At 43.5% G+C, this 20,958-nt stretch overlaps 3 protein-coding genes and 1 pseudogene across 8 annotated transcripts in view; 3 read left to right on the top strand and 1 right to left on the bottom strand.

The window, feature by feature from the left end:
* Positions 1 to 258, bottom strand: part of PARP9 (poly(ADP-ribose) polymerase family member 9) — a 36,115-nt gene extending 35,857 nt beyond the window's left edge. For all 5 annotated transcript variants that reach the window (XM_036443825.2, XM_036443832.2, XM_036443834.2 and 2 more), the window contains exon 1: positions 138 to 258. The gene's annotated coding sequence lies outside the window, so the exon portion shown is untranslated. The remainder of the gene's footprint in view (positions 1 to 137) is intronic.
* DTX3L (deltex E3 ubiquitin ligase 3L) lies at positions 57 to 9,468 on the top strand. 2 transcript variants are annotated; one of them, XR_004988994.2, is made up of 5 exons: positions 57 to 245; positions 1,450 to 1,655; positions 4,692 to 6,170; positions 6,546 to 6,874; positions 7,111 to 7,247. XR_004988994.2 is itself a non-coding variant. In XM_036443838.2 (5 exons), exons 1-5 carry the CDS (start codon positions 71 to 73, stop codon positions 8,004 to 8,006), a joined length of 2,148 nt encoding a protein of 715 aa, XP_036299731.1. In that variant the 5' UTR covers positions 57 to 70; the 3' UTR covers positions 8,007 to 9,468. The 2 variants fall into 2 exon arrangements, 1 of the variants encoding a protein (XP_036299731.1); XM_036443838.2 differs by lacking the exon at positions 7,111 to 7,247 and adding an exon at positions 7,937 to 9,468 and having other exon boundaries at positions 6,546 to 6,763.
* Positions 9,469 to 14,653: 5,185 nt separating this feature from the next.
* The window catches only part of PARP15 (poly(ADP-ribose) polymerase family member 15), a 43,466-nt gene continuing 37,161 nt past the window's right edge, over positions 14,654 to 20,958 (top strand). The window contains exon 1 of the mRNA XM_045583947.1: positions 14,654 to 14,858. Coding sequence (XP_045439903.1) covers positions 14,856 to 14,858 — 3 coding nt within the window. The 5' untranslated portion in view covers positions 14,654 to 14,855. The remainder of the gene's footprint in view (positions 14,859 to 20,958) is intronic.
* LOC118722410 lies at positions 19,679 to 20,015 on the top strand (annotated as a pseudogene).

The raw sequence follows: 20,958 nt of genomic DNA, 5'->3' as shown, positions 1-20,958 counted from the left end.
CCCCCGCCTCAGCCTCAGTCCCGGCCCGCCGCGCCCGGAGCCGCCGCGCAGCCCGCGGACCCCCGCAGCCATGGCCTCGCCTCCCGGGCCGCCCTCCCCGCTGCTGGTGCGGGTGTCCGAGCCCGGCCTCAACTTACGTCGGAAGCTGCAGGGCTACTTCCAGAGCCGGCAGTCGGGCGGCGGGGAGTGCGAGATCCAAAGCCTGGGCTCCGGCGCCTACCGGGTGGAGTTCCTGGAAAGGGCAGGTGAGCTTCGGGCCTGGGGCCGGGGCCGGGGGGGGGGGGGGGGGGGGGGGGGAGGAATGTGTGTGTGTGTGTGTGTGTGTGTGTGTGTGTGTGTGTGTGTGTAAAGGCCTTAGGCCGTCCCTGGGGCAGGTGAGGTGCAGGCCGGGGGGGGGGGGGGCGGGGGGGAGGTGTGTGTGTGTGTGTGTGTGTGTGTGTGTGTAAAGGCCTCGAAAAGGCGGTCTCTGGGGCAGGTTAGCTGCAGGCCTGGGGCGGGGGGGGGGGGGGGGGGAGAGGTGTGTGTGTGTGTGTGTGTGTGTGTGTGTGTGTGTGTGTGTGTGTGTGTAAAGGCCTTGCAAAGGCTCCCTGGGGCAGGTGAGCTGCGAGCCCGTCCCTGGGGCCCAGCCTCACCGGTTCCAGGCAGACCCAGAGCCAGCTCACTAGGGAAAGGACTGGAGAAAGCTTGGCACCGCCTGGGGGAGAGGTGGTGGTGGGGACACAGGACCTGGGGTCTCTTCCTGCCAAGAGACTCAGCCCACGGGAGGATGGAGCCCACGGTCGCTGAGCTGGCCTGGCTGCACCTTATCATGGACACCTTCCAGCATCCTGGCCCTGACTCATCTTTCTCAGCTCTAACACCTTTCTGTCCCCCACAGGTCTGTCTCTCCTGGCTATTTAGTTATTCCACCTGTATGCTTTAAATAATTATTCCATTGACTTATTTTTGAGGATGACAAATGATGCCCGCCATAGAAAAGAGGGGGGGAAAAAGGAATAAAGAACAACACCTGGAGATAAGCAATGTGAACATTTTGGTATATTTCTTCCAGCCTTTTCCTGTAAATGGCAGTACACACGTGAATATTTACAAAATTCTGAGTCTGCACTGCCGACTCCCTGGGCTGTTGTTGTTTTCCAATCCACTCTTTATGAGCATTATCCCATCTGATTGAAAAAGGAAACCGAAACAGTTTCAGAGACATGACTTGTCACAAGTTGTCAGTGTTTTACTGCCCTTGAGCTTTTATTTGTGCAAGAAAATTGAAGCTGCCCGAGTGAGAGTTTTGAATAGTTCCCTCACATTCCCTAACATAAACACCCTCCCAGCATGCGGGGAGCAGCCCTCACTGGGAGGGTGCTTGGGCAGGGTACAGATGCCTGAATAGAGGATTATTTGAAATCACTCCCTTGTTTTTGTGTATGTGTGTGTTTAATGTCTCCACTGAAGCTAAGCAGAGAGTGTTGGAACAAAAAGAGCACAAAATTGTGGTTGATGACAAACGTGTGACCATTTCCCTGGAACCCACTGAAAATCCATTAGAGAAGAATGGAATGTCTCAAGTGCAAACACAATCACAAGAAGGGGCAAGGTCTGGTGAGAAGCATCCAAATGAAGAACAGAGTCCTAATTCTGTGGATTCCTGTGTCCAAAAGGTGAGTATTGAAAGGAGGTATGTGTGTATTTGCCACTTCCTCTCCAGTCACCATATATTACATTATTGTCTCACAACCATTGGCTGAGGACTCACTATGAGCCAGACACTGTTTCAGGTACTGGGACCCAGAGGACAAGTCCCTGCTTGGGGGGGTGGGGGGGGGTTGGGGGGAGGAAGGCACTACATAAAAGGACAATAAGCAAGTAAACCAAATAAGACAATTTTACACAGTAATATATGCCAGGGCGAGGAAGGAGAAGGAGGTCTTGCTACTTCTGACCAGGAGTCAGAGACAAAGTCTGAGGTGACATTTGGCCTGTGACTTGAATGAGAAGGAGCTAGCCGGGCCAAGAATCATTTGACAAATCCATAGCAACTGCCTACTGTGTGCCAGGCACTGTCACAGAAGCTGGGGACACAGCCAGCTACATAGCAGACCCTGCCCTCAGGGACCTTACATTCTAATGAGGGATACAGATCCTAAGAGTAAACAAATCCTCCTCCTATATAATAAAAGCCTGATATGCAAATTGACTACACAGTAGAATGAGCAGTCTCTATGATGCACACTGACCATTAGGGGGCAAACGCTCAACACAGGAGCTGCCCCCCAGCCCATAGGCCCCAGACCAGCCAAGGCAGGTGCCAGTGGGGCCCTCCCCACCCCCAATTACCCCGCAGATCAGAGCTGATCGCAGGCCAGGCATCGGGACCCTACCCGTGCACAAATTCTAGTGAGGGATACAGATCCTAATAGTAAACACATCCTCCTCTATAATAAAAGGCTAATATGCAAATTGTCCCCTCAGGGGTTTGACTGCCTGTTATGATGTGTGCTGACCACCAGGGGGCAGTGTGGAACAAACAAAGGCCCCAGGAAGCAGCCAGAAGGCCCGGATCAGCCCTGATCACCAGTCAGGCCTGGGCACCCTACCTGTGCTCAAATTTCACGCACCAGGCCTCTAGTAGATTTATAATAAAACTAGAGGCCCAGTGCACAAAATTCATGCAGAGGGGAGGGTGTCCCTGAGCCTGGCCTGTGCCCTCTCACAATCTGGGACCCCTTGGGTAGTGTCCCTAGGCCTGGCAATGATCAGGGCCTATCGGGGCTTTACTTCCCCTGGCTGCTGGGAGCTGGTGCCCTACCCCCCCCCCCCCACCCCCTGCTGCTGCCACAGCTAGGCATCTGTGAGGTGCTGCCTCCTCCCTCCCCTGCCACCAGTCACCTCCCTCTGTGGGCGACAGGCATGGGATGCAATTGCTTGGCTGGCCTGGGCCTCCCTCTATGGGGAGATTTCTGGCTGGCCCTGCACACCCACCATAGCATCACTGGCCGGTGGCCTGGGCCTCCCTCTGTGGGATCCCCAGACTGCAGGGCCCCCAGATGGATCACCTTCAGAGGGAGGCCCTGCCCACCCACTGCAGTGCCACCAGCTGGGTAGCCTGGGCCTCCCTCTTTGGGGCTATCGCTCACCCAGCTGGGCTCTGCAATCAATCGCGGTACAGAGGGTAGCACGGGCCTGCCTCTTTTGGGTGCTCACTGAGCCCCTCCTACCTCTCAAATCAATTGCCTCGCCTGCGCCTCCCCCTACGGGGTGATTATGGCCCCCCCCAGACTAATCGCATCACACCTCCTTGGCTGGTCTGGCGCTGGTGCGTGTCATAGTGTGGTCATCCAGAAGGTGGTCCAGGTGGTCTGCTGTTTGGTCGGTTCGGTCGATTTGCATATTACACTTTTATTATTATAGATGTCTGACAGTGATGGTGCTAGGAAGAAGAATAAAGCAGGGTAAATGATAGTGTGACAAGACCACTATTTTGGGATATCTGGAAAAACCTCTTGAATGAGGTAACATCTGAATAAAGACATGCATGGAGTAAGGGAGCTAGCTGAGTGGATATTGGGGGAAAGAATGTTCTAAGTAGAGGGGAGCACAAGAGCAAAGGAAAGATGGGAGCTTACATCCTGAGCCCAAAGCTTCAAGAGAGGAGGCCAGTGGGCTAGCGGGCAGTGAACAAGGAATAAGAGAGGAACTTGGAGAGATAACCAGAAGTCAGGTTTTTGGGGATGGAAGTAAGGACTTTGGATTTTCACTTAAATGTAAGGGGATTCATCAGATGGTTTTGAGCCAGGGGAGTGGAGTGATCTGATTTATGTCTCTAAAGGATCACTTTGGCTGCTGTGTGGTTCCCTAATTTTAGAAAGGGACTGGAGTGGAAGGTCAGAGCCCAATCAGGAGGAGTTGCTGTAGGCCAAGTGCAAGATGAGAATGGCTTGGGCTTCGGTGGTTCTAATCAAGCTGTAAGAAGTGGCTGGATTCAATAAACATTTTGAAGGAAGATCCAAAAAGAGGATGTTACATGCAGAGGAAATAACATGTGCAAAGACCTTGAGGAGGGGGGGGACATTAGAAATCTTTTTTTATTCCATTGAGTTTGCCTATATATTTTTTAGCCTAATTTGTTGTGCTTGCCTTATACTTGAGCTACTAAAGGCTCAGGTTTAGAGGACTCAGCAACATTGCATGCACTTAGGTGTTTAGTTAAAAAAAAAAAAAAGGAGGGGGGCTGAAGACTAGAAAAAACAGAGGAAAAAAACATCCTCCTCAGATTTATGGGTTCCTTCCTGGCTTACAGACTCTTTTGTGAGAACCACGGCAGCTTGCTTGAAAAGACAAAGTGCCTTCCCTCCATCAAACAGAGAGTGGCATATCCAGATTGCTTGTCCACAGAGCCTTTACAATATGCTCATGTCCAGGCTCTACATTTACACCAGAATCTCTGGAGATGTGCATAGGCCTTGGCTTTTTTGCCCCCCTCTCTTTTAACTTCCCAGGTGGTTCTAATGTGCAGACAGGCCGAGAACCTCGCTCTGGGCTATAGGGTGCTCCATCCTCTGTGAAAAGGATTTGAAACAACAAATCTTCTAAGGGAGGACATAGTAGTTATTTCTCTAGTCTTTAGACATTCTCCTTAGGCGAGACTGTAGGCCTGGATGTCTGAAAGATTTCATTTGCTCCTTTTAAATTTTCAGATCTTCCTTACTGTCACAGCTGACCTGAACTGTAACCTGTTCTCTAAAGAGCAGAGGGAACACATAACCACTCTCTTCCCCAATGTCAAAAGAAAGGAGGGCCACGATGGAATTGAGACGGTGCGTGGTGACTTCAGAGATATTGAAAAAATACATGACTTCTTGAGCGAGCAACTCCTAAAAAGTGAGCAGAAACAGGAATCAGCCCCTTTGGCAACAGAGAGGGAGCCACTCCATCAGCAGGACCAGGGGGACAGCTGTGTTTCTCCCACTGAACCAAGAGCGAAGTCAGAAGGAAAAAGCAGTTGTTTCAAAGTTCCCTTGCATTTATTTAAATACTTCACAGATACCTCCTCTGAAAAAATAAACTCGCTAAAGAAAAAATATGGTATAGAAATAAAAATCCAAGAGAGTTCTCCGAATGAGGTCTCATTAAACTTCATCTCAAGTCCATCTGGTGACCTCAGAGCAGCTAAAGATACTTTTGTCAGAGAATTTCAGGAAAGCATAGGCAATATGGAGCAGAAATGTGTTGCATTAGCAGACAAGAAGCAGGCAAATAAATTCAAGCAGGGATTTTCTCACCAACTTAATGACATTTCAGCTGCCGGACATTTTCTTGCCCCTCAAATCTCTGAAAGTCGGGTCAAGGTACCTGTGAAAATAATAACTCCGACGTGGATGAAGAATGGAATTGAGGTTGACACAGCTCACTACAAGCTTTTAGAAGCTGAATTATTCCAGGAGATATCAGAGATTGAAAAAAAGTACAACATTCAAAGTAAGATTTTGGGGAAAGGTCATAAAACCTGCCTTCTATTTGAACCTAAGGACAAGGAGTTAGATCTGTCTGTGCATGCTTATGCAAATTTCATTGATGCCTATCAGCATGTTTCTTGTCAGCTGATGAGAGAAGTTGTTTCACTGAAATCTTTGGGCGACGAGAGAAAGGTCTTCTATGCGATCAAGTTTGATGATAACCTTAGAAAAAGACATCCAGGTGTAGACTTTGTGGTAAATCAAGCATCAGTTACCTTTTTTGGATTGCCGAATCACGTAGCAAAGGCTAAACAATATGTCTTACAGACATTAGCTGGAGAGAAATCGAATAAGGATCATGAAACACCCATGGACGTTGATAGTAATGATTCAGAAACATTTTTACCAACATCCCAGCCCTCTGCCAGTTCTGGGGCATCAGGAATGAACAAGGAAGAGGATATCTGTAGCATCTGTTTGGAGTCCATTAAGAACAAGCTAGTTCTATCAAAGTGCAAGCACGAATTCTGCACCCCTTGTATCAACAGCTACATGACATATAAGCCAGTCTGCCCTTTGTGCCAGACTGTTTATGGTGTCCTAAAAGGGAATCAGCCAGAGGGAACGATGTCTGTCCGTTACACGAGAGATTCACTTCCAGGTTACGAAACCTGTGGCTCCATCGTGATTGATTATAATATGAGAGGAGGCACACAAACAGTAAGTGTTTCTGAGATCCCTGTGTTTCTTTCCACTGTGCTAGGATTACGCTGTTGCCAATTAGTGGGTTTCCCAGGGATTTATTTCTATGGTTATATTTCTAAGGCTTTAAGTAGTGATGAAGTTAACAGTGTTAGCTTAGAACTTACCTTTTGCGTCTGTTAAGGGGGAGGAAGGGTGGATGGTGATTATGTGTTAGGGTGGATGGTATTCCCAGCATGAATTTAGGGAAAGAGGATAAATATGAATTATTGGGAATATGAGATTATTTTTATACTTTTTTTTTTTTAATTTACTCTATCTGCAAATGAACACATCTATCCTGTATAGTAAAATTTAGACTCCTGAGTGTGACATTGTTCTGTCTTCACACAGGAAGAGCACCCACGCCCAGGAATGAATTATTCTGGAACACATCGAACTGCATTCTTGCCTGATAACAAGGAAGGAAAGGAGGTTTTGACACTGCTTCAAAGGGCCTTTGACCAAAAGCTAATTTTCACAGTGGGGGATTCTCGAGTTACAGGAGCGACAAATGTCACTACATGGAATGATATCCACCACAAAACCTCCAAGAGTGGGGGACCAGCAAAGTGAGAAGTTTTGAAATACAGGGATTGCTAAACAGAATTTAGAGGTTGTAAGCTATGGCAATTTGAGGATATGGCTGTAAGGGACTGTTTGTAGCAGTGGGATTGGATACAGTCTTTTTTAAAAAGATATATATTTTATTGATATTTTACAGAGAGGAAGGGAGAGGGATAGAGAGCTAGAAACATCAATGAGAGAGAAACATCGATCAGCTGCCTCTTGTACTCCTTCTATTGGGGATGTGCCCACAACCAAGGTACTTGCCCTTGACCAAAATCGAACCCTGGATCTTTCAGTCTGCAGGCCGACGCTCCATCCACTGAGCCAAACCAGTTAGAGACTGGATACTGTCTTTTGAGAGATGTTAATTTTAAAGCCAGACGATCAGTTCCCATCACCTTCTAACTGTATGATAGTTATTATACAGTTATTAAATTTTGTATCAAAAGGCAAGGGTCTTCAGAATCCAAGATCAATGATATCTCAGATGACTTGATTTGTGGTTTCCTGTTTTTTGAAGGGTAGATCCTAGGAATGTTATTTGCCTTTTTTAAAGATTGTCCTTCTACCCTCTCCTCCCATCGGTCCATAGAGGTCCCTAATTTATTTGGATGATAGTACTCAAGAAAAGCTCTTATTTAATGTTGTGAAAGTTGTATTGTAGGCAACCCAGTTGTTCTTAGTAATTTCAGATAGAGTATCTGTGATCCTTAATATTCAAAAGGGTTCTAAGGTTTTGCAAATTCTCCAAATTTGAAAATTCTGCTGTAGCATATACCACATATATATAATAAAAATATATATGTGGTATATGCTAAATAAAATATATAATAAATATATAAATAAAAATATAAAAATATATACTATACTAAATTTTTATATATAACATGTTTTAATACATTTTATATATTTATTTTTTATATAGAGTATAACTTTATTAGAGTCACTGCTTACCACAAATTGAAAATGAAAAGTCTTATTGGGAGGCAGATCCTAGACAGACAGCGAGGCTCACTCACTAGCTGAATGAGTCACATCTGCACACTTACAAGTGATTATAATTATCCGCCTCCAGGATTGCTTGTTAATGTTTGCAACACAATGCTAATGCCAGGGACCTGCTGTACAGAATCTTTAAAACCATGTGTGAAACTAAGGGGCCTTTCCTTTTGCAGCTATGGCTATCCTGATCCTGATTATCTGAAACGCGTCAAGAAGGAGCTGAAAGATAAAGGAATTGAGTAAGAAGACTGATAGAAGGATATTTGAGCCAAGCGCTCCAAAGAACAGTTGAAAAGGCAGAGTAAATACCAATCTAAATTTCAATGAAGAAACAACCTTTAAAAATACTCACCTCAAGGAGATTCGTGTAAGAGTAAGAATCTGATAGTCTGTCATTTCTGAATTGTCACTTTTTATGGAAGATAAAAGCCCCAAAGATCTACCAGTATGTGATTTTTGCTGCAGAGGTATTGTGCCTCATTCTTGTGTCATTGGTGGGGGGAATGGAGTACTTTGTGCTCTTCAGTTGAAATATTAGCTGCCAGTTGATCCTTTTTAAATTACCATCTCTGGGTGGTCCTTTAGTTTTTGTTGGTTGGTTGGTTAGCCCTTTAAGTACCCCAAAGGTAAAGTCCTAGTGTGAATGGTGGAGGGGAGATTCTTTGGTTAAGGAAAATTAATACACATTTCCCTCCCTGATGGCCAGAAAAATGGCCAGGAGTAAAGATTGGGCAACATTTGCTAATAAATAATATAAGGCTATTATTTTTCATGCTATAGAGCTTGCTATATACAGTTGGTGCATAATATATTTTTGCTGCCTGCCTCAGGATTCTGATACCCCAGCAGAGGGATATATACGCTCTCCAAATTTTTAGCAGAGGCAGGAGTAAGAAGCCATTTCTGAAGTCCTCACCACTGATTTGGAAAACTGAGTTTCTTATCTGGTTATCACATCTCAGCCTCTCTCTGAAAATGATGAACAAGATGTCTTTCTCTTTTCTTAAAGATACACACACACACACACACACACACACACACATTTATTTGTTGTGGACTTATTTTGTCCCCTTTATAAGATCTTTATATCTGTAGGGTTGATACTATTAGTATCCCTATTTTATAACAGAAAACTGATGAAAAGAAAGGCTACCTTGACAAAGGTCACATAGTTAATAAGTAGAAGAGCTGGGATTTGAAGGAGATAGTTTGTCTGCAAGGCTTCTATACCCCAGAGCTATACTGCCTCCCATAGAGGGACTTCTCCATGGAGTGACTGAGGAGTTCCTGTTAGTCTGGGCTTCTCTCAAAAATGCATCCTACACATTGCTCACAGCACCTTTCCTCCATAGAAGTCCTATTTGAAGAACTTAAAAATGCAGAATCTTTTCTTTTAGAGAGTTGAAGAAGCTTAAACTAAAAGATAGGCCTTTAAAAATATTAGATGATACATTGAATTTTTGATTATTCATTAAAGTCTTAACCATTGAGAGTAGTTATTTTGTATCTATTAAACTTTTAGCTAAATTTGCAAAAAACACACACAAAAGTTTGGTTCCTGCTTAGGTCTAGATCCTTGATTACAATGTAGTGTGTGCATTGGCATTTTAACAGTGTGAGTTGTTGGTGAGCTTAGATTGTTGCTTTTGCTCTGTGTGAGGTATTATCAGCTGTATCTGCTTCAAATAAAGTTACATATTAGGAACAGATGGTCTGTGTTCTTTCCTTACTCTTTCTTTTTCCTTAGGACCTAAGGCTTAGGTTGATATTCTGGTGGTTTCCTACAACACATACCGTGTACAGCAAAAGTACTTTGACTTCATTGCTGCCATTTTCAGCTGTGAAAAACCACATTTTTAAATAGTTTTTCTCTTTAACACAGAGTACTACGAAGGTAAGAGTAGGCTGCAGTTTCATCTCTTTTCTCCTTCTTCCCACAACCCCTACCCCTTGGATTCAACTAATTCGCTAGAGTGACTCTCAGAACTCAGGAAACCAATTTACTCCCTAAATTATCTGTGAATTACAAAAGGATAAAACTCAGAAACAACCGACCAGATGGAAGAGTTGCTCAGGGCAAGCTATGTAGAAAAGAGCAAGGGCTTCCATGACCTCTGAACATTCCATTCTACCAGCACCTTCACTTGATCCCCAACCCAGAAGCTCTCTGAACCCTGTCCTTTTGGAAGCTTTATTACATAGACATAGTTGATTAAATCATCAACCATTGGTGATTTAACTTCATTTCCAGCACCTCTCTCCTCCCCAGATGTCAGGAGTGGGACTGAAAGTTCCAACCCTCTAATCATGTGGTTGGCTCCTCTGGTAACCAAACCCCATTTTTAGTCACCTTGGTGGGGAGCATAAGACATTTTTGGGGGCTAGCAATCTGAATTTGTTCCAGTAACCTGCCTTCTACTGCACACTTTTGCTAGCCGATAGTGAACTCCATGTGTGAAAGAATGTAGGAGACTAGCAGCTGGACTCTGTACCTAGTTAATCAGTGTCCCTAATGCACATTCCTGAAGTCACTGCCCCTTCCTTAATTATCTGGTCTTGCAAGACCTATTTACCTAAATACTTCCAATTGACAAGGGCCATAAACCAAGGATGTAACAGCTTAACTAGAGGGAGGTCACTGGCACCATCCAGAATGGGCATTAGAAACAATCTAAATTAACCATTCTTCGAGGGGGGTTGGGCGAGTCCACTACAGAAGCTTGGTAGTTAGGAAACAAACTCAGAAATATATAAGGAGAAAATCTCATTGTCTAAATTGTTCAGAATCTGGATCTTTGAGTTCCCTGAACCAGGAGCACTGCTTTGAATAAGGGCTTTTCCTGAACCTCCGAGTGTCCAACTGTCTTCTTCCACGCCAATTCCATAACAACCTCATTAACATAAAATACATCTTTATGGGCTCTCAGCTTTTGGGAAATTCTAAGGATCTTAGGAGGTCTGCCACAAACTGGAACAAATACCAAATACATATTCCCTATTATAAATCACAACATCACAGGTGGTATCAAAGCAATCATTGGCAGAAAAATCAAACCTTTGTGCTACTTCTTAAATTTATCTTGGGGTGTAGTGCTGGTTTTGCTTTGATTGCCATATGGGAGTTGGGTACCATTGTCTTTTCTATTGGTTGGGTTCTAAGTCCTCCAAAACAGAGCCTTACACAAAAATCAAGATGTTAGCAACTTGTTTGGGAAGTGCAAACCCAGGTGAGTGAAGAAAGGATAAACAAAAAGGGAAGTGAGGCGAACTAAGATGTTATACAGTACAATGCCATGGATTATCATTCCAACCACTGCTTCACACAGAGCTTTGAAAAGACAGAGCAGGTCACTCTGAAAGGGCAGAGCAGGACTGACTCCATTTTGTACTGTGTCCTCCATCTTGTGTACCGTATTTTTCGGACCATAAGACGCTCCGGACCATAAGACGCACCAGTTTTTAGAGAAGGGAAATGAAGAAAAAAAGATTCTGAAACAAATAGTGTTCTAAAATATTTTATGTGCATTAAAACCCAACATCACAGTCATAAACACATGTAATCAACCCTGTAAAGTAAACAGCAGCATTTAGAATCATTTTAGAGCCGGGCAAGCACACAGAGACCACACAGAGCCGGGCAAGTAAAAAAACTTTTTTTTTAAAGTATATGTGTAGGTTATATTTGGACCATAAGACGCAGGGACTTCCCCCCCCCCCCCCATTTCTGGGGGGAAAAAAGTGCATCTTATGGTCCAAAAAATACGGTAACTATGTCCCCAACAGGACCCCTTTCCGAGAAAAAAACACAGAATGTGACAGTTACCCAACCCATCCTTAAATGAGCCAATAGAGACGCAGAGGGAAGTAACCTGGTGTAACTGGACACTGGCCCTCACCCCACCAATCGGAACCAGCCAACTCAGTGGTCCGAGCATCACCCCACCACCCAACCTGAAACCCTATAAAAAAGCTGTACTTTCAGAACTCGGGGCTCTTTCCATCCTGCCGCTGTGTCGGTAGAGGCGGAGAGACTGGGCTTGAGCTTGAATAAAGGCTCTTTGCTTTTGCATTGGACTCCGCTCCCTGGTGGTCTTTGGGGATCTTGAAATCTGGGCATAACAATTCCACAGTTTTATTTGCTTGGCATAGGAGTTGAAAAGGCCTGCAGAAATGGTGATTTTATAGAGGAGGAACCTTAGTTCCTGGGAAAACAGGCAATATAAAATATGTTACAGTAATAGTACATTGATATATAATCTTATTGGCACCTTTGGCTTTTCCCTCTTGTCCTACATGTCCATCATCACTTGTCCTGCCTCTCCACTTCAAATCTCACTACCCTATTGGCATTTTCATAGTTCTTTTACCAGAATGATTACTTATATAAAACTCTGTCCCCATCTCTTTTCCTCCTCCAACTGCAAACTACCTTTTGAGAAAAATAGCTCATCTCATTACTCCTCTGATAATATGCCATTAGTGATTCTCCAATGCCCAGAACAGTGCTTGTGAAACTTGATCTTGTGTCAGAATCATTGGAGGGCTCAATAAAATGCAGATTGCTAAGGCCCATCCCCAGAGTTTCTGACCAGTAGGTATGAAGTTGCAGCCATGAATGTGCATTTCTAAAAGTTTCAACTGCTGTTGCTGCTGGTGGTGGTTTTCAGTCCACAATTTTGACGGCCATTGGCCTAGAAACTCCCCAGCATGGCATCAGGGTTTCTCAGTCCGCTTTCCTCTGGCCCTGAGAGCACACTTTCTCTTTCCACTAAAAGCTGTGTTTCCCTGTCTGGAGCTGAAACTCAGAAGATGTCTCACTGGAGCGGAGTGGTATAGACCAGCACAGGTCAGAGAAGACTGGCACAGAAAAAAGCAGATGAGGAAAAGAGCAGAGCTATTTAGCTGGAGAGAGGTCTGACCCAAGGGCCACCTCACACCCCTGCTGTATCACAATGAGCTGTTTTGCATTAAATAGAGTTTCCTTCTTACTGCACCCCAAATTGGTACCACCAACCATCTGTTGACAATGCAGATGTGATGTCAAGATTTACTTACCGAGGTTTCTTGTGGTGATGTTGAGCATTCACTTCTAAGTACTGCAGCAATCCCATTCTCATGCCCTCTGATTACTGGCTGGGTTCGGTAAAAGGCGGTACCAGCAAGAGATTGGAGGCTCAGGGAAGAGAGTGGTTGGGGGACTCACTCCCTTGCTGTCTCCCAAAATCCATGTTTCTCTTGCAATGTCTTGCTCCTATAGGTATGGCTCTTCCCAGTCTTAGTATATACCTCCTCCTTGCCTTTTTAGCCTAGATGGTAAGGAGAAGCAGATTGGGAGGTGTTTCGCCATTTCTCTTTACTTTTTGGCCACATCCTTCTATATGATCCCTTCATCGAACTCTCCTCAATTACCTATTTTGAGTGCACCATCTGTATTCTGCCACGATACAGCAGGTAAATGTGTATTAGTCTGCTCTTTTGCTTTCTTCTCCTTGCTTTCAGGCTTGCCCCAGAGAAAAATGAATCTGCATCCAATTCATCTTTATAATCTTAACACAATGCCAGGCATATAAAGGGCTTTCGATACACGTTGGTGGAGTTAAATAATGTCTTGTTAGGCTAGACCTGATTCTGAAAGGGCAGGATAGGACCTACTCCATTTTGTTCTGTATCCTCCATCTTGTGTAACTATGTTCCCGACATGACCCCTTTCTGAGAAAAACCACAAGAATGTTCCAGTTACCTAACCCACCCTTAGGAATGCAGGGGGAAGTATCCTACCATCTGAGCAACTGGACCCTAGCCCTCACTCAACCAACCGGAATCAGCCAACTCAGAGGTCCGAGCATCACCTCACCACCCAACCCAAGCCCTATAAAACTGATGTACTTTTGGAACTCGGGGCTCTCTGCATCTTGCTGCTGCATCGGTAGGGGCGGAGAGACCAGGCTCGAGCTTGAATAAAAGGCTCTTTATTTTTGCATTGGACTCGGCTCCCTGGTGGTCTTTGGGGAATCTTGAAATCTGGGCATAACAACTCCAGCCCCTCTCAGTGCGTATGAAAAGGACTTAGGATATTTTTCTGAAGATGTGTGGGGAGACAAAGCAGGAGAGGTTAGGAATAGGATGCCCAGGATAAAGGGGAACTAATATAGATTATTTTTTTTAACCAGACAGCAGGGTTTTTTTGTGTTTTTTTTTTGAGGTGCACGCCCAGTGCCTGAGGTCCGGCTCTCTCCAACTTCCCTCTGGCTTCTCCCAGACCTTCACATTCTGGGCAGTCAATGTCTTGCCCTCACACTCAACTAAGAGTAAGGCACTGATGTTCTAGAGTAGGGGTGTCGAACTCAATCAGAGAAGGGGCCAAAATCTAAAATCCAGCCTAAATCGTGGGCCGAATGGTTTACTGAACAGTCATAAACTGTCATTGTGATGGAAACGCAGCGGAGTGCAGTGATGACAGCGCGGTGCGGGCCACATTGCAAGGCCTGGCGGGACGGATTTGGCCCGCGGGCCTTGTGTTTGACACATGTGTTCTAGAGCAAAAAATCAACCAACCAACCAACCAACCAAACAGACAAAAAACCAACCCACAAAAACAACACACACACACACAAAATTAAACAAAAACAAACAAAAAGCAGGACAAGAATATCATGAAGTAGTTATGCTGATGCCCACTGTACAGATGCCACTAAGAGTTTACTCCACTAAGAAACGATAGAGCCCAGGATTTAGACTCAGAATTTGTCTGACAGCAGCATCTGTCCCAAAATGATGACATAAATCCGAGGCAGCTTTTTGTCTGTTACCTCAAGATTGCAACAGAAGGCAGAAGCAGTTTTCAGAGAAATGAAAATGAAACATCTAGGCACTAGCCTGTTGGGTGGGGCAGATGGAGCTGAGGATGGCTGCACTCAGCCCCCAGCTGCTGGCGTGAGAGTCCTGGGGCTCTGGGACCCCATCCCCCCGAAGAACTTGCACACCAAGTTGCAGGAGGACTTCCAGAGCCTGAAGAGATCTGGAGGCCGGAGCCTGAGGTCAGCCAGGAGCCGGGCAGCCCGCCCCGCTTCCTGGCTCTCTTCTGCTGTGAGGATGGTGAGGGGTGCCTTGGGGGAGGGGAGTGAGGAGGGGGGTGATATGGACCCCACGCCTGGCGCTGGCACAGGCACAGCAGGACTGCCCAGAGACCCCATGTACTTCAGAACCCTCTTTTCTGGGGGTTTTCCATGCTAAGTTGCTTGGAAGAGAGTGCGGGGCATCTTCTTCCTCCCAAAGTTTTAAAAAAGCTCCTTATAAATTAGGAATATTGGTCCTTTATCTCTGGAATAAATTATGAATATTTCCTTCCAGTGTGTCCTTTGTCTGTTGAGCTTGCTTATGGTGGCCTTTTTTCCCTACGCAAATTTTTATTTTTTATTTTTATGTTGTAAAATGTACTGACCTTTCGCTTTACAGTATCTGGACTTCAGCCATATTTTAAAAGTTTCCCCCCACACCCAGGTTATCTATCATCCATGCCATCTCTTTTCATATTTTTTATATTTAGATCGCTGATAAATTTGGAATTTATTCTTGTCTATGGTTTGAGGAATAGATCTAATTTAATTTTTTTTTTTTCTTTTTTTTTTTTTTTTTTTTTTTTTTTTTTTTTTTTTTTTTTTTTTTTTTTTTCTGAATGGGTATCCAGTTGTCCCAAGAACCAATTCTATGAATCCATTTAAATCACTTCCTGTAGATCTTCCACTTTGTTTCATTAGTTAACTTTACTAAAAAGATTAGCATTGCCTCAATATTTGAGATGTCACTATTTCATTTGCTACATTTTTTTTTTAATGTCATTTGGCTGTTTCTGGAACTTCTGTTCCACTGACCTGTTTATTCCTCTGTTGCAGAGACTTCATTATATATTTTAATGTCAGGGCTAGTCCCCCTACTGAGCTCTTCATCCTCGGTGTTTTCTTAACTATTCCTATGGTTTTATCTTTTTTATGAACTTTAATATTAACTTATAACTTAGTTTTAATTTTAATAAATCTTTATTGTTCATATTATTACAAATGTTCCTCATTTTTTCTCTCCTCCATTGCTTCCCTTCACCATGTTCCCACCCCACCCTTTGCCCTTTCCACCCCCCTCATTGTCCTCATCCATAGGTGCACAGTTTATGTTCACTCTCTTTCTGCACCCTCCCACTCCCCTTTTCCCCCGAGAATCATCAGTGCACTCCCCTTTCATACCTCTGATTCTATTATATTCATCAGTTTATATTGTTTATCAGATTTTTTAATTCCCTTGGTTTTTAGATTCACTTGTTGATAGTTACGTATTGTTGTTCATAATTTTTATCTTTATTTTCTTCCTCTTTCTAAAGAACCCCCTTCAGCAATTCATATAATTCTGGTTTGGCAGTGATGAACTCCTTTAGCTTTTTTTTTTTTTTTATTTGTGAAACTCTTTAACTGGCCTTCGATTCTGAGTGACAGCTTTGCTGGGTAGAGTAATTTTAACTATAGGTTCTAGCTATTCATCACTTTGAATATTTCTTGCCATTCCCATCTGGCCTGCATGGTTTCTGTTGAGAAATCAGCTGACAATTGTATGGGTGCTCCTTTATAGATAACTACCTGCTTTTCTCTTGCTGCTTTTAAGATTCTCTCTTTGTCTTTTGCCCTTGGGATTTTAATTATGATGTGTCTTGGTGTGGTCCTCTTTGGATTCCTTTTGTTTGGGGTTCTGTGTGCTTCCTGGACTTGTATTTCTTTCACCAGGTGGGAGAAGCTTTCTGTCACTGTTTCTTCCAGTATGTTTTCTGTATCTTGCTCTCTCTCATCTTCTGGGATCCCCATAATTCCGATGTTGGTTCGCTTGAAGTTGTCCCATAGGTTTCTTACACTATTTTCAACTTTCTGGATTCTCTTGTCTTCTTGCTTCTGTGGAGGAGTGTCCTCTGGCTCTTTGTGTTCCAAATCTTTTGACTTGATTCTTACGATCTTCCATTCTGTTTTTAGGACTCTGTAAAATATTTTTTTTTATTTCAGAGAATGTATTCTTTATTTCTAGTTGATCCCTTTTCATATTCTCATAGGTCTTGTTTATTTTATCAGCCTTTTCTAGGAAATTCTTAAAAATCTTATAACTGTGGTTTTGAACTCTATATCCAGTTGCTTGTTGTCCTCCATTTCTTTCGTTTGTGATCTGTTTCTTTGTCTTGGCATTTTCGCTGCTTCCCTGAGTTGGTAGGGTGGCTTTGTGTGCTAAGGTGTCCTATATGGTTCAGTGGGTCAGCCTCCCAGTTACTTGTGGTGGACACTCTTGGTGTACCCCTTTGTGGACTGTGTGTACAGCCTTATTGTAGTTAAGTCTTGATTGTTGTTGATATCACTGGGAGGAACTGACTTCCAGGCCAATTGGCTGTGAGGATCAGCTGTGTCTATGCCGGGAATCAGCCTTATTAGACTAGACTTGGAAAATTGCAAAAGCCTCTGTGCTTAGCTTAGATGGGGCAGAGTTTCAGGGTGGAGCCTACAGCCTTGGCTTCCTGTCAACCCCACCCTATGAGGTTCCTGAGTCTCAGTGTTCCTCAGTGTCCTTTAGTACTTGCTGCAAGCACCTCTGAGAGAAAGGTGCCCTCAAGTTTCGCCTGCTACCAGACAGTCTAGTCTCTCCCCCAATGAGCCAGGAACTGGAGTTCAGTGCAGTTGGAAGTGGGGTTGGAAATGGGGTTGGAAGTGGGGGTCAGAGCAGTCTGGAGCTTTTGTCTCCTTCCAGCTAGGGCAATCCAGCGGCACAGTCAACAGTCAGTCCTATGCACACATTCACGTGCACGCCTCTAGAGCTCTGCCTTTTGCCACTCCCCTGAGTTTCCACCTTACAGCCTAGATTCCCTCTTTTGAGCCTGGGTCCCCAGGATCTCGCCCAGAACTGGGGTTCAGTGCAGTCGGAACTGGGGTTCAGCACAGTCCAGAGCTTTTATCTCCTTCCTGCTAGGGAATGCCAGCTAGGCTCTCAACCGCTCCCTCCTCTTAGAATCTGTCTTCTCCCCATGTGCGCACCGTGTCTCGGTACCTTAGGCTTTTACAGCTCCTCTGATTTTCCTTCTGGTTTTCTCTTTCCTTCTAGTTGTAGAATTTCAAGTCAGTCAACTTTCCTGTAGTTTTGGATAATGTCCATTGTGTATTTTAGTTGTATTTTTTGAAATTGTTGTGTGAGGCTGCAGTTAGGTGTTTACCTATGCCGCCATCTTGGTTTCCGAGTCTAACTTATAACTTGATATAAGATCAGTGTCAAAATTGGGGTTGCATTAAATTTATATATTACATTACAGAGAGTTATCATCTTGAGATGGTGTTGAGATGTTGTAACCAAGAACAAAGGAGGCCATTTCATTTGCTCAAGTCTACTCATTCCATTTTTAGAAATGTAGAAATCTACTGCCCTGGCTGAGGAGAGGGTCCTATACTCCATTATATTAATCTATCAACCTGCCTTTCTTGAGTATCTGCTATGTTGTAGATATCTTTTTATTTTTATTGTTTTAGTGTTTTATGTGATTCTATTTAAATTGTTATCTGTACATCTTGTTTCATTATTTGAAAATTTTTTACCTTGGTACAATTAGCTAAACAGATATAGCATTTCATTCTACTACTTTTGGGGTGTCTACAGTTATCAGTTTTAACCTATCAAGGGTTAATATTGTGTTTGGGTATTTATTGTGAAGTATGAATTGATATCTAATTCATAAAACTAACATTCCAACAATACTTATTAAATTATGATTCATCTCTCCACATTCTTATTCCTCTTAATACTTCATAGATTACACTTAAAAATATATATGTTATTGATTTTTTACAGAGAGGAAGGGAGAGGGATAGAGAGTGAGAAACATCCATGAGAGAGAAACACCAGCTTCCTTCTGCACATATCCCACTGGGATGTGCTCGCAACCAAGGTACATGCCCTTGACCAACCAGAATTGAACCCAGGACCTTTCAGTCTGCAGACTGATGCTCTATCCACTCAGTCAAACCGGTTAGGGCAGATTACACTTTTTGATAAGTTAAATATTATTTCTGGAATTTTTATTGTACTCTTATCTATTCTTAATTTGGAACTATTTAGTTTTGTACTTATTGTTTAAAATGCATTTTTAAAAGACTATTTTTAGAGCAGTTTTAGATTCACAGCAAAGTTGATCAGAGGACACAGAGAGTTCCCATATACCCACTTTATTTATTTATTTATTATTTTTAAAAATATGTTTTCATTTATTTTTAGAGAAAGAGGGAAGAAGAGAGATAGAGAAAGAAACACCAATGAGAGAGAAACATCATCAATTTGTTGCCTTCTGCAGACCCCTTAAAGGGGATTGAGCCTGAAACCTGGGCCTGTGCACTGATCTGGAATGGAATCAGGGACCTCTTGATTCATGCGCCAATGTTTACCATTGAGCCACACTGGCTGAGCCCACGTAAAATTTTTATTTTTTAATTTTTTTTCAGAGAGGAAGGGAGAGGGAGAGAGAGAGAAACATCAATGATGAGAGAGAATCATTGATCGACTTCCTCCTGCATGCCACACACTAGAGACTGAGTCTGTAACTCGGGCATGTTTCCTGACCAGAATCAAACTGTGACCTGCTGGTTCATAGGTTGATGCTCATGCACTGAGTCATGCTGGCCAGTTAGGCCCACATTTATTTTTTAGGGCAGTTTTAAGTTCACAGTAAAATTGTCCACGATGAAAAATGGAAGTCCCCTGTTCTCCCTATAATGTCTATAAATATCTGTTCATCCTCCATCTTCTTAGTGAACAGGCAGTGTTTTATTTTAACATTAAAAATATTTTTATTGATTTTAGAAAGGGAGAGGGAGAGAAACATTAATGATAAAAGAGAATCATTGGGTGCTCGTGGTGGTGGCAGCAGGCACACTCTCAACATGCAGAACGACGCTGTGAGTTTGTGGACCTGTATGTGCCGCTGAAATGTTCCACCAGCAACCACATCATCGGTTCCAAGAACCACACGTCCATTCAGATGAACTTGGCTGAGGTTGAGTAGGTGATAGGCAGGTTCAATGGCCAGATTAAAACCTATGCTATCTGTGGGGCTATCCGCAGGATGGGTGAGTCAGATGACTCCATTCTCTGAATGGCCAAGGCCGATGGCATTGTCTCAAAGAACTTCTGACTGAACTGACTGAAGAGCTGAACTGACTAAAATTTGCCATAAATAAATATTGGAAACATAAAAGAGAAAGAGAGAGAGAGAGAGAGAGAGAGAGAGAGAGAGAGAGAGAGAGAGAGAGAGAGAATGAATCATTGATCAGCTGCCTCTTGCATACCCTGCTGTGGGGATGGAGCCTGCAACTCAGGAATCAAACTGTAACCTCCTGGTTCATAGGTTGAAGCTCAACCACTGAACTACACTAACTGGACAATACCAACTTAAAAAAAATCTTTATTGTTCAGATTATTACAGAGTTTCCTCTTTTTCCCCCCATAGCTCCCCTCCATCAGGTTCCTACCCCACTCTCTGCCCTTATCCCATCTCCACTGTCCTCATTCATAGGTATAAGATCTTTGTCCAATCTCTTCCCACACCCCTCAGACTCCCTTCCCCCTGAGAATTGTCAGTCTCCTCCCTTTCTATATTCCTGATTCCATTATATTCACCAGTTTATTCTGTTCATCATATTTTTTATTCATTTGATTTTTATACTCTCTTGTTGATATGTATTTCTTGTCAGTTTGTTGTTCATAATTTTTATCTTTTACCTTTTTCTTCTTCTTCCTCTTCTTAAAGATACCCTTCAGCATTTCATATAATACTGGTTTGGTGGTGATGAACTCCTTTAGCTTTTCCTTTATCTGACCTGCAATTCTAAATAATAGCTTTGATCGTAGGTTCTTGTTATTCATCACTTTAAATATTTCTTTTCACTCTGGCTTGCATAGTTTCCGTTGAGAAATAAGCTGACAATTGTATGGGTACTCCCTTGGAGGCAACTAACTGTTTCTCTCTTGCTGCTTTTAAGATTCTCTCTTTGTCTTTTGCCCTTGGGATTTTAATTATGATGTATCTTGGTGTGGTCCTCTTTGGACTCCTTGTTTGGGGTTCTCTGTGCTTCCTGGACTTGTATGTGTATTTCTTTCACCAGGTGGGGGAAGTTTTCTGTCATTATTTATGCAA

Source organism: Pipistrellus kuhlii, unplaced genomic scaffold (genome assembly GCF_014108245.1).
Source record: "Pipistrellus kuhlii isolate mPipKuh1 unplaced genomic scaffold, mPipKuh1.p scaffold_m20_p_2, whole genome shotgun sequence".
NCBI classification, from domain to species: domain Eukaryota; kingdom Metazoa; phylum Chordata; class Mammalia; order Chiroptera; family Vespertilionidae; genus Pipistrellus; species Pipistrellus kuhlii.
This window is presented reverse-complemented; position numbering and strand designations above follow the sequence as displayed.